Source organism: Panthera pardus, unplaced genomic scaffold, assembly GCF_024362965.1.
Source record: "Panthera pardus isolate Hobbes unplaced genomic scaffold, ASM2436296v1 HiC_scaffold_8, whole genome shotgun sequence".
Lineage (NCBI taxonomy): Eukaryota > Metazoa > Chordata > Mammalia > Carnivora > Felidae > Panthera > Panthera pardus.
In genome coordinates, this window is record NW_026527013.1 from 10,118,380 (window position 1) to 10,129,767 (window position 11,388).

The 11,388-nt window shown below is 59.1% G+C and overlaps 2 protein-coding genes across 3 annotated transcripts; both read right to left on the reverse strand.

Moving 5' to 3' along the window:
• Positions 1 to 2,974: 2,974 nt before the first annotated feature.
• Positions 2,975 to 6,112, reverse strand: CUNH19orf67 (chromosome unknown C19orf67 homolog). Of its 2 annotated transcripts, none has more exons than XM_019427476.2 (6): positions 5,632 to 6,112; positions 4,828 to 4,969; positions 4,605 to 4,705; positions 4,333 to 4,518; positions 3,840 to 3,974; positions 2,975 to 3,358 (listed from the first exon to the last, which is right to left on the reverse strand). In XM_019427476.2, the coding sequence occupies exons 1-6, from the start codon at positions 5,964 to 5,966 to the stop codon at positions 3,184 to 3,186; spliced, it is 1,074 nt and encodes a 357-aa protein (XP_019283021.1). In that variant the 5' UTR covers positions 5,967 to 6,112; the 3' UTR covers positions 2,975 to 3,183. The 2 variants fall into 2 exon arrangements, with proteins under 2 accessions (XP_019283021.1, XP_019283020.1); XM_019427475.2 differs by having other exon boundaries at positions 4,828 to 4,972; positions 5,632 to 6,108.
• A 1,087-nt stretch (positions 6,113 to 7,199) lies between these two features.
• Positions 7,200 to 10,744, reverse strand: SAMD1 (sterile alpha motif domain containing 1). Its single transcript, XM_053897065.1, has 6 exons — positions 10,649 to 10,744; positions 9,171 to 10,279; positions 8,439 to 8,733; positions 8,251 to 8,347; positions 8,041 to 8,152; positions 7,200 to 7,940 (listed from the first exon to the last, which is right to left on the reverse strand). Exons 2-6 carry the CDS (start codon positions 10,122 to 10,124, stop codon positions 7,782 to 7,784), a joined length of 1,617 nt encoding a protein of 538 aa, XP_053753040.1. The 5' UTR covers positions 10,125 to 10,279; positions 10,649 to 10,744; the 3' UTR covers positions 7,200 to 7,781.
• Between the last annotated feature and the right edge of the window lie 644 nt (positions 10,745 to 11,388).

Sequence of the window (11,388 nt, forward strand, 5' to 3'; positions counted from 1 at the left end):
AGTGTAAGCAGGGGAGGGTCAGAGAGAGAGGGGGGAACAGAGGATCTGAAGTGGGCTCTGTGCTGACAGCAGACAGCCTGATGTGGGGCTCAGTCTCACAAACTGTGAGATCACGACCTAAGCCGAAGTCGGACGCTTAACCGACTGAGCCACCAAATGCCCCTAAATAAGTAAACTTTAAAAAAAAGAGAAAGAAAGAAATCTACTGAACTTTAAATGTGACTACTTAGAAACATTTTTAAATGGGGTGTGGGGCTCAAGTATGTTAATAAGCAAAGCCTGTTTGTAGTAGAGCTTGTAGCTGTCAATTGCCAAGCCCTCCTTCATTTCCCTCCCAAGCCGGGTGGCTCAGGTCCCTCCCCCCGATGGAGTTCAAGAGTTTGTGGACACCCTAAGTTGAAAAAGTGTATCGTTGCAGTTATATTCTGTGGTTTTACGGTATCAGCTTCTTAGGGGTGCACTGAGACCCAGAAAAGACCCAGGAATGATTTAGAATCATTGTTTAAACTCTTGGATTTGTCCAACACTGTACGCCCTGGGTCTAGCAACAGACTTGATCCTACATAGGACAAGTAGCTAATGAAGAACTAAAGAATGCTCACACAGCATTGCACCCCAAGAGCAGCTCAGCCCAAGAAGGAACCACACCCCATCCCATCATCACCACACTGAGCACATGCTTGATGGTGACTCTCAAAGGTCTGGAGAGAAAACAAAGAGCCAGTGCTGTCAGGATGGGAAATGGAAACACCCAGAGCACATTAAAAAAATATATATATTTTTTTGGGGGGGGGGCGGCGGGCAACGAGAGAAGAAGAGAGAGAATTTCAAGCAGGCTCTGCACTGTCAGTAAAGAGCTGGACATAGGGCTGGAACTCACGAACTGCAAGATCATGACCTGAGCCGAAATCAAGAGTCACAGGCTCAACTGACTGAGCCACCCGGGGGGCCCAGCATCCGTATTTTTTAAAGCTCTATGGGTGCTTTCCACATGGAGCCAAGTTTGAGGACCATCATGTAGATGTAGGCCAGCAGTCCTCAAAGTGTAGTGCCTGGACCAGCAGCATCAGGATGGCTTGGGATTTTGTCAACAAACACACATTCTTGGGTCCCACCCCAGACTTAAAAATCAAACCTTCCACATGATTCCATGCTCAAGTTGGAGAATCATGCGTATAGATGGTTCCTGAGTGACAGGATCCAGGAAATCAGGCCTGTTTCTTTCCTCTCCCAGCACCTCACACCAGAAACCTTTAATGTTTATTTATTTATTTTTTTTTTTGAGAGAGAGAGAGCATGAACTTAAGCAGGGGAGGGCACAGAGGGAGACAGAATCTGAAGAAGGCTCCAGGCTGCGAGCTGTCAGCATGGAGCCCGACGTGGGGCTCGAACTCACGGACTGAGAGATCCTGACCTGAGCGCAAGTTGGATGCTTAACCGACTAAGCCACCCAGGTGCCCCCAGAAGCCTTTAGTCTTAAGTGGCCTGTGGATTGGTCTTAAGGGAGACAGTCTCAAGCTATGTGTGGCTGGTCTGAACTGAAATATGCTGTAAGTATGAAATACCAGATTGCAAAAACTCAGTACCCCCAAAAGGGAAATATCTCATTAATAGTTTCTCGCATAGATTATAGGTTGAAATAATATTTTGGATATGTTGGGTTAACTAAAAATATCACTAAAATTAACCTGACCTTTTTTTTTTCCTCATTTTTAATTTTTATTTTGAGACACAGAGAGGGAGACAGAATCTCAAGCAGAGCCCCATGAGGGGCTCAAACTCAAGAATGGTGAGATCATAACCTGAGTGGAAGAGTTGGATGCTTAACGGACTAAGCCACTCAGGCGTCCCTTTACCTCATTTTTCATATGTGGTTACTAGAAAGTTTGAAATTACACGTGACTTGCGTTTTTGGCTCAATTTAAACTTCCATTTAATTAAGCTAGAGTCTTACAGTGTATGTCACTCACAGGCACTAACTTAAATCAGTATTAGGCAGCTTCAGAATCCCCTTGAACTCATTCAGACCAAAAAATCTTTGATGAAATCAGAAATCGTCACCAGAAGCCGTCTCCCCCCGCCACCCCCCAAAGATAAAAGGTTTTGGCGTCCAGTCTTGATTCATTTTACCTCTCACGTCCGTTTTTGTCATCTTAAACTGGTGCTTACAATACTATGTGCCTTTGTGCCTGGGAGTTTTAGGTAAGCGAGTGCTTTGCTCAAAAGCATAAATGCTAGGTCTCTCCTCCGACGACTCCAAAAATGTTACCAGGAATGAAAAGGCAGCCCCTACGGGGGTAACTGGCAGGTGAGTGACACCCGGGTCAGGAATGACACCCTTCCCTTCGCAAGGGACCAGCTGTAATCAGAAAGACCCGGTTCAGGATGGAGCTCCGCCACTCGCGCGCTGTAGCCTTCGAAGAGGTGAGTTCACTTCTCTCAACCCGTGACTCCTTTCCAGTCCAAGGTTGGAGTGGAGCTTAGAGATCCCAAGCTGGAGTTCCTTACGGCTTTCCCATCCCGCGCGCGCTCCGGACACCCCGCGAAGTAAGATGACCTGCCCACTCCATGACCCAAAAGCTGGAAGAGGAAGATTTGACTTTGGCCTTTAGGAAACTGATCACGGGCCCTTTGCTGATGCACGTCGGGAAATATAGTCTCTTCGGTAAAAAGAAGTCACTTCCGGGTCAAAATATGAGAGTGGGCGTGGCCCCGGGGTCCCTTCCCCCATTGGGCGTTGAATTTCCCGGCTACCCAAAACTTGAGGTTTTCTGGGTTCCGGTTGTTGACAGGCACTGCTACTTCCCTTTTAGCTTCATGTGCGCCTCTGCGCATGCCTTGAGAGCTGGTCCGCCAGTCAGGGGACTTTGGTTTTGTTTCAAAGACTACATTTCCCAGAAGGCCGCGCAGGTGGGCGGGGCCTCCTCGCCCCAAGGGGTGGGGCGCGGCGCACCGAGCGGACGCCGAGCCTGTGACCTCTTTCTTTCTTTTATTTAACGCAAAACTGGTGTGTCCCCGCGCAGGGCTCCGCGGCCAGGTCGGACCCGGTGCGAACGGGCCAGCTTGGCCTGGCCCCTTGGAAGGCGAGGCCGAGGTGCACTAGGAGAACGAGTGAGCCCCTCCCCTGCTCCCTCTCCTGGAGTTTGGAACTGTCAGGCTCCGGCTCCCATTCTCTCTCCAGGTTCAAGACCCCTGCGCGGCCCACGCCGCGGGCCCCGCCGCGCTCGGGGGACGGGCCGGGCCTGACTGGCCCGTGAGGATCTGCACCAGCAGGTCGGTGGCCAGCATGTGCGAGGGCTCCTCGAAGCCGATGGTCAGCAGTTGCTGGTAGTCCCCAGGAGGCTGCGGGCACAAGATCCTGGGGGCAGGGACAGACAGGCCGGGACGTGAGCACCCCCAGCTTCTCGGGAACCCCTCCCCTCCGAGTGAGAGGCCGGTGGCTGAAAGAGGCTTTGTTTCAGCTGGGGGGTGGGAAAAACCCTGGGAGGGGGGGGGGGGAGAGTGCTTTTCTTGTTGCTGAGAAGCCTAGAGCTAATGGCTCTGGGAGGTTGAACAACTCTAGCCCTGACCTGGCCTATCACCCAGTTAAACTTAGCTGTGTGCCCTTGGGCAGGTAACTTAACCTCTCTGAGCACCTGTTTTTTCTTTGTAAAATGGGGCCTGTAGTATAGACCTCAATGGGTTGTGACACAAGTCTGCATAAAGCACTTTTCAGGGCACAATAAAATGCTCTCCTTATTACCAAGGGAAACAATGTGGGGGGAAGTGGATGGTCTTTGGTGAGGTTCTGCCCCTCCCTCCAGGGCCCAAGCCCACCTTGCCATTGTCCTAGTTCTTACCACGAATAAAGGTCATCCTCAGCTGGTCCTAGCGGCACCCATCTGCCAATGGACCACAGCTTCTGGATCTGGGGGCATGAATTGGCTGGACTCTTGCCTGTGTCTTCCCATGTATCTCGATAGCATAGGAAGTAGCTGGGAGGGGAGGAGGGTATTAATTAAGAACGAGCAGTTTCCTTCTTCAGTTGAGGGCTTTGATGGGGGGGGGGGGGGGTGGGCGTGAGGTGGAAACTCATCAGAATTTGCCCTCAAGTTCTCAGGTAGGGATGTGGCTCCATATGGAGGCCTTTTCTCCTTGCCAGCCTACTTTTAAGATGAGGACTTTTTTAATGGGAGGGTGAATTTTTTTTAAAAAGTGGGGATGGCCTTTCAAAGATCTTTGGTTTCCCGCCGGGCTTTCCATGCTTTGGCGGTGGTGGTGGTGGTGGTTCAGAGGCCCACGCTGGCATTCTGCACAGAGAGGGGAGAACTTTCATTCTCTCAGGGGACTCACTAATCCACGCGGGAATCTTGCCCCCTGCCGCTGGGCTCTGGGGCGGTTTCCAGATTCCAGCGCATCTTCTTATAGAGGTATCGGGGGAAGCGGCTGGCGGTGTAAGCGGCTGGGGCACAGTATCTGAAGATGGACACCTCGTGGGACGGGCTGATGGAGAACCTTCCGCAGAAGAAACAGGAGATACTGGCAGGAGACAGGACGGTGGGAAATGAGGCCGGGCTCTGGACGCCACCCTCTCCCCACCCCACTCCAGTCTCCTACCCTTTTACCTTAGGGGGTCGGTCTCCTCCAGGTCCACAAACCCAAAGGAGGCATACATGAGGACCAGCTGTTCTAGGCGCAGGGTCAGCTGTTGGGAGATCTCCAACAGCTGCATGGAAGAGGGGGCATAATGGGATTAGCTGGCCTGCCCGCATCGCCCTCCCCCCACCATTTCCCAACCCCGAGGAATGAAGAAAGGGGCACAGGGTCTAGAAAACCTGCTCCACACACCCCCTTTCGGACCAGCTCCTGCAGGACTCCATAGATGGGGGGCACACTCCTCGCGGCTGCCTCCAGGTAAAGAAAGTAGGGCTCACACATCTGTAAGAAGGTGGGCATGGCCTTTGCCAGCTGTTCCTTCTGCACTCGGTCCCTGCTAAAGAGAGAAAGGGGCCTTTGCCTGGGGTCCCTCGTTCCCCACTCACTGGCAACCAGTCTTCCTGGCCTGGAACCCCTATGGCAAAATCCCCCTGCGCCAGGACTTTCTCAGAGTATCTTCCAGGACCATTTGCATCAAAGCCGTTTGGAACACTTGTTAAGGTGCTGACACCTGAATTCTACAACCGACTTTTCACTCAAAATGTCCTGGAGGGTGGAGCCCAGAAATCTAGGGTTTCAACAGCCTCCCAGAGGATTCCAATGGATACTGAAATGTGAGAATTACAGTCTCTTCTCCCCTGGGCTGGGAATCACATTATCCTTTGGGGTCCCACGCTGGTAGCCAGAGGGTCAAGTCTGGCACAGATTGGTTTTGTTTAGCCTGCCCAGGGTTCAAAATATAAGCCAACAGTTAAAAACTAGGAGAACCGTCCTCTGAATTGGCAACCCCTGGGGGCCGCGTAATAGCAGGCCCTCCCTAACCCCAAATTTCTACACAGTCCTTATCGCTCTTCGAAATTGGATCCTCAATCAACTAGCTTCATTTACTGTCTCTGGCTCCTAATGCTTTTGAGTTTGCGAACCTAGCGTGCGTTGCCTATCCTGTTGCTCTCCTCCGTCTCATTCCGGGGGACCTAGGACCCCACCCAGCACCACCTGTAAAGTAAGTAGCTCTGGAAATCATCTGCCTTCTTGAGCAGGTAGCGGAGCTGTTCGGTGATGGGGCTGAACATAGTGTCCAAGGGTAGGCGAGGAGGGGCGGGCCCTGGGCCCGGGGCCAGAGGCTCGGGGGAAGGAGTAGCGGTAGAGGCCTCGGGGAGCTGTCCCTGGACGTCCTCCGGTTCCGCCTCGGGTGGGTCCCCAGGTCCGCCAGGGGACGCCAACCAGGAGGGATCTCCGCAGGGCTGTGCCCCAGGTTCCAAGTCGTCCGCGGGCGGTGTTTCCCCAGGGCCGGGGGGCAGCGGCTCCACGAACCACTGCTCGGTAGCCATCGTGGGGCCGCAGGAGGGGAACGCAGCTCTTTAAGCCTCCGCCGCTCTCGTTGGCCGCGGGTTTGACCCCGCCCCGGGAACCTCGGACTTGCCGGGACTGGGAGCGCGGCCCCCTCCAACTCGCCCCTGCCTCGACCTCTCGGTCGGGGCGGCGCCGCGCGGAGGGAGTTCGCCTCGTTTGAATTTCAACACGCAGGAGGGGCGCGCCGCTTCGGTCCGCGGTGCGCGCCCGCGGGGCCCCGCGCAAACGCGCGCTCCCGGAACCTGGCTCGGGGGACGCGTCCAAGGGGGGCGACCTGGGCCGGTCCTGGCGCGGCCACGTCCCGGGGTGTGGCTGGGGGGGCCAGCGCCTTTCTCGCTCCTAAGCCGTTTCCTGGGGAGGAGGGGTCTTTACCGAGCGTCCAAACCCGGGGCGCAGGTACATAAAGGGAGGAAGCCCCGGCCTCGAGAAGTCTCTGACTCTCTGGCTCCAGAATCTGTATATTAAAAAAAACAAAAAACCCCCCAAAAAACACAACTCTAATGGAGTTGAGAAACTGCATTAGAACTTAGTGGGGATTGGGATATCAGTGGCTGCTTTCTACGGATAACAATCCTAAAAATCTTCACTTGGAAAAACGTGCGTGTCCCATGGTCTCATCCCTTCTGTTCTTCTTACTGGTGAGGACCGGTGAAGCCTGGAGACCCTACCATGGGCCCAAGACAGACCCCTGCCCCCAATAGTTATAGACTGGATTCTTGGTGGCTTGCAAAGGCTGACTACATAGGGCTATAAAGCTAAATACACTAATTACATTTAAAAAGACTCTGGGTAAAGAACTCAGACAGGTGTCTGACCCCACCCTGTGTGACCCTGAGCAAGCATCTTTGCTGTGCTGAGCCAGTTGCCTCTTCTGGAAAGTGGGTTTTTATGAGCTCTCTGCCTCACTGGGCTGGGGAGAGAACAACGGAGAAAATGCTCATAAAGCCTAGTTAACTGCTGGTCACTCAACAAGTATTTGAGCACCTACTGTGTGCCAGAGCACTGTTTTGAGCATGGGGAGAGGACGGCACCCGATCTCCTGGAGCACTTCGTGTTCTAGCTGGCTGTGAGGCAGCCCCGTGCACTACCTGGCTTCTTCCTCCAACAACTCTGTGTTAACCTAGACTCTCCCGGAGGGCCCCCCGCCCCTGCCCCCCCCCCACCGTTTGCTCTTACCCCCCTCTCCCACTCCATGAAGTGAACTCCCGGCATTTTTTTTTTAAAACTTTATTTAAAAAACCTTCGGTGCAATATTAAAAAGCAATACGGCCAGCTGGAGCGACAACCAACAGAAAGAAAGAGGGTTAGGGAAGACCCAGGGACCCCACCCCGGCGATTCCCAGGGGCTGGAGGCCAGGGGCAGACCGGGATGGGGCGTGGGTGGTGGGGGAGAGAGGAAAGGCCACCCACCAAAATGAACAGGCAGAACAAAACATTTATATAGGAAACATCTGGCTGAACTGAAGAGGACCTAGGGGAGATGGGAAGCCCCCATTTTTTTTTTTTTTTTTTTCAAAAATGTCCTAGACTTGGGGGGGGGGAGGTTGGCTTCCTGGGGTGAAATGAGCAGGCCCTGTTCTCACCCCACACTCCTCTATCATGGAGTACAGGATGTGCTGGGGGCCAAATGTATGTATGCTGGGGAAACACAGGGAAGAGAGGAGTAGGGAGGAACACCCCCTCACTGGAATCTGTTAGGAGGGCTGAGAGCGTCCCCATCCAGCTCCTGGACTCTGGGGGTTTCGGGTGAGATGGGGGCTGGAATGGGTTGGGGCAGGGGAGAGGCTGGGTGCTCAGCCTAGAAAGCCATCGGGGTCGTCATCCTCAAAGTGGCCTTGTTGCAGCACCTTGATGTGGTGCTCGTAGATTTTCAGGGCTGGGCCCAGGCGGATGGACAGGCCAGTCAGCACATCTGTGCGCTGCATGAGCAGCAAAGACTTGCCATCGATTTCCTGGGTGGGACAGACAGACAGAGTCAGAGCAGATCCCCTCCCCCCCCCCACCACTGAGGCCCTGGGATAGAGAGGGGTACATTGAGGGTTGGGAACTCACCTGCTCTTGGAAAGCTGTCGCCTGCTCGGGGAAGCCGGCCTCAGTGAAGTACTCGACCACGTCCATCACTGTCCACTCCACAGGGTCAGCCGGCTTCTCTTTGCGCCCAGAACTGTGGCAGAACAAGGGGAACCAGTCAGTAGCGATACTCCTCTGGTTCTATTACACGTCGGTAGGCAACACCCCCATGGCTCAAATACCCCAACTTACGGACAGCCAAAGGGGGTCCCATCAGCCCCAGGGAGGGCTGGTTTTCCTGGGGGCAAAGGCACAGGGGACGGGGAGTCTGGCCCAGTGGCAGCAGAGGCTGGGAAAGAAAAAGCATATGCCCGTGGCTTTGTCTTGGGGCTCAGTTCCTCCCCATCAGGCAACCTTGCCCAACTCAGAGAGATCCTTACCTGATCCCCCTTCCTTATTCATGGCTGCCATGGAGAACACTTGGCGGGTACCACTGCCTGGTGCTGGCCCCCGGCCCTCATCCTGGCCCTGGAGGGGTCCACAGGGTGTCCACTCCTTGACCCTCTCCTTGGTACTCTGAGGGCCTCGCTCGCCATTAAGCTGGTGGTGCTGGGCACCTGCTGGACGGTCACCCTCCGGCACTTCCGATCCCTCTGACACATCGTCTTCATCATCTTCATCTTCATCATCATCTTCCTCTTCTTCCTTCTCAAGCACCCGCTCTTCTCCACCTCTCTGGTGCCAGGGAGAGAAGCAGGAAAAGGTTAGTAGCTGTTCTGGCCTTTCGCCCAGTCCCTGTGATCCAGGATCGAGTGGTGTGCTTACCACCCACCTTTAATATCAACACGGACTAACTTTTACGCATTCAGTCCGTGCCACGCTCTGTGTTAATAAAGCCCTTAGTAGCCAAATCTCACTAAACTCGCTCAACAACCTCAAGGGGTCGCTACTGCTATTAAGTCGCGTTGTACAAGCAGAGGAAACTGAGGCTCGGGAAGATTAAGTCACTTGCCAAGGTCACCACGGGCCGAACCCGCAAGGAAGACGCGAAAAGCCAAGGCCGCCCGCCACCCGGTTCCTCCCGGGACTCGCGCCCCACCACCAACTTCGCCCGCACCTGCCTACAGCGCGGCACCCACCCCCCCACCCCGCCCTTTCCCCGGCGCGCTCACCTTGCTCCGCGACGCGCGGGCGCTGGCGGCCGGCGGCGCCCGTCCGGGCCTGTCCCCGCGGGGCAGAGCGAGCGCTCCGAGGCGGGTGCGCTCCAGGCGGCCCCGCGCTGCCGCCTCTTCCTCCAGCAACCCCTGCACGCGGCCGCGGGTCAGGCGACCGCCGGCGCCGCCGCTGCCCCCGAGGTAGCGCACGACTTCCCGCAGGCTCACGGGCCGCGCCGGGCCGCCGGCCCGCGCCGCGCCCCCCTCCGGCGGCTGCTGTGGCTGCGGCGGCGGCGGCTGCTGCTGCTGTGGCGGCGCCGGCGGCTGTGGCGGCGGCGGCAGCGGCGGCTCCCGGGCGGCGACGGCGGGCGGGGGGGCGCGGCGCGGGCCGGCCGGGGGCGCCACTGCCGGAGGAGCGGCAGGCGCGGGCGGCGGCGCGGCCAGGGGCGCGGCCCGCTGCGCGCGGGGGCCCGGCTGCGCGGGGCCGGGCGAGGGGGGCGCTGTGGCGGCGGCAGCGGCGGCCGCGCGGGGCGCCCGGGCCGGGGCGGCGGCGGCGACGGGCGCGGGCGGTGGCGGCGGGGCGGGCGTGGGCGGCGGCGCGGCGGCGGCGGCGGCTGGGCCCCCGCGGGGGGCGCGCGGCGGGGCCGGCGGGGTGGCTCCGCGCCGGGGCGGCTGGACGCGCGCCGCGTTGCGGTACGAGATGCTCCCCTTGTAGCTGACCCGGAGCACGGCGCGCTGCTGGATCAGTTTCTCGAGCTCGGCGCGCGTGCGCTCCGGCTCCGGGCCGTGCCGCCGCCGCACCATCCGGCAGATGCGCTCCAGGTCCGGCCGCGCCTTGCGCGAGCGCAGCGAGTCGATGGTGTCCAGGATCCACTCTTGGTAGTGCGGGGAAGCGGCGGACGACGAGGCAGCGGCCGCCGTGGTGGCGGCCGCCGCCGTCTCCGGCGGGGGTAGGGCCGGGGGCCCCGCCATGCCTCCCGCCCGGCCCGGCTGCACCGTGCGCGCTGCCTCCCTCCCAGCGCGGCGCCCCCCTCTCCGGCTCCCCTCCCTCCGCCGCTGCCCGCCTCCTCCGCCTCCCCCCCCGGGGGGCGCAGCGCCTCGGCGGAGCGGCGGCGGCGCTGCTGTTTCTTTGCAAAAAAAAAAAAAAAAAAAAAAAAAAAAAGCGAGAGAGAGGGAGCGAGAGAGAGAAAAAACAGTGAGAGAGAAAGAAAAGAGAGAAAAAAATATGCACACACTCACTCACTCGCACGCACGCACACACAGACCCGCTTCTGCTGGGCGCGCGCGGGGCCGGGGATGCGAGGAGGGAGGAGGGGAGCGCGGCGCGGCCGGCCCCTCCCCGCCGCCGCCGCCGCCGCACGCGCGCCCTGCGCCCGGGACACTCCGGCCCCCCTTCCTTCCCTCCCTCCCTCCTCCCCGCCGCCCGCCTTCCTCCCTCCCACCCCCACGCGCCCGCTTTTAAGGTGGAGCTCGGGCCCCCCGCCCGCCCCCTTTACCCTGCGCTCTCGCTCACTCTGGCTCGCTCCGGCCCCCCCTTACAACTCCCGCGCGCTTTTTAAGGAGGCGCCGTGGAGTTGGCGCCGGGGCGGGGGCGGGGGAAAGCGGCGGGCGGGGGAGGGGGAGGGGAGCGCCGGGGGGAGGGGAGAGGGGGCGGGCGGGGCGGGCGGGCGGCGCTCGGCCGCCCTCCAGCCATTGGGCGCGGGACCCAGACGTCCCCGGCGCCCAGCCCCCCTCTCCACGCCTCCCCGGCGCGCTCCGCTCTCGGGACCGCACTTACCGGGAACTCGCCGCCCGCGGGCCGGGCCGCTGCGCTTGCCGGGCGCCGCGGGGACCCTCGGACTGTCGCCGCCCCCGCGCCCCAACGGCGCGCTTGTCCCCGCGCTCCGCGCCGAGGATGCGGGGAGGGGGGCGCGCACCGTCTCCCCCACCCCTTACCCCCCCCCCTTGCCGGGGCCGCCTCCGCCGCCGCTCGGCCTCCCGGCGCGCCGGCCCCAGCGTCTCCCTAGAGCGCCCTCTCGGCCGGGGGCTGGACGCCGGGGGGGCGCGCCACAGATTCGGGAACCCCGAATCCAGGGTCAAAGGGCAATTTGGCGCCCCCCTCTCCTGCAGGGCGAGGTAGTGGCGGAATTCCGGCTAAACCCGGTTTTACAAAGACTCCAGGCCAGGTCCTGATCAGCCTGGACGTTGGGGTCCGAAATGGTCTTTCCAAACCCCTGGGGGTGTGTGGGTGGGTGAC

What these genes read in the sequence shown, in the direction of transcription:
- SAMD1 (XM_053897065.1), bottom strand. Translation starts at nt 10,124, where the DNA reads ATGGCGGGGCCCCCGGCCCTACCCCCGCCGGAGACGGCGGCGGCCGCC. An exon ending in GGGACCCCCTTTGGCTGTCC is followed by an intron (nt 8,153 to 8,250) that starts GTAAGTTGGGGT and finishes GTTCTGCCACAG; the next exon opens with TTCTGGGCGCAAAGAGAAGC. An exon ending in CGACAGCTTTCCAAGAGCAG is followed by an intron (nt 7,941 to 8,040) that starts GTGAGTTCCCAA and finishes TGTCCCACCCAG; the next exon opens with GAAATCGATGGCAAGTCTTT.
- CUNH19orf67 (XM_019427475.2), bottom strand. Translation starts at nt 5,966, where the DNA reads ATGGCTACCGAGCAGTGGTTCGTGGAGCCGCTGCCCCCCGGCCCTGGG. An exon ending in AGGAGCTGGTCCGAAAGGGG is followed by an intron (nt 4,706 to 4,827) that starts GTGTGTGGAGCA and finishes TCTTCCATGCAG; the next exon opens with CTGTTGGAGATCTCCCAACA. An exon ending in GAGGATGACCTTTATTCGTG is followed by an intron (nt 3,359 to 3,839) that starts GTAAGAACTAGG and finishes CCCTGCCCCCAG; the next exon opens with GATCTTGTGCCCGCAGCCTC.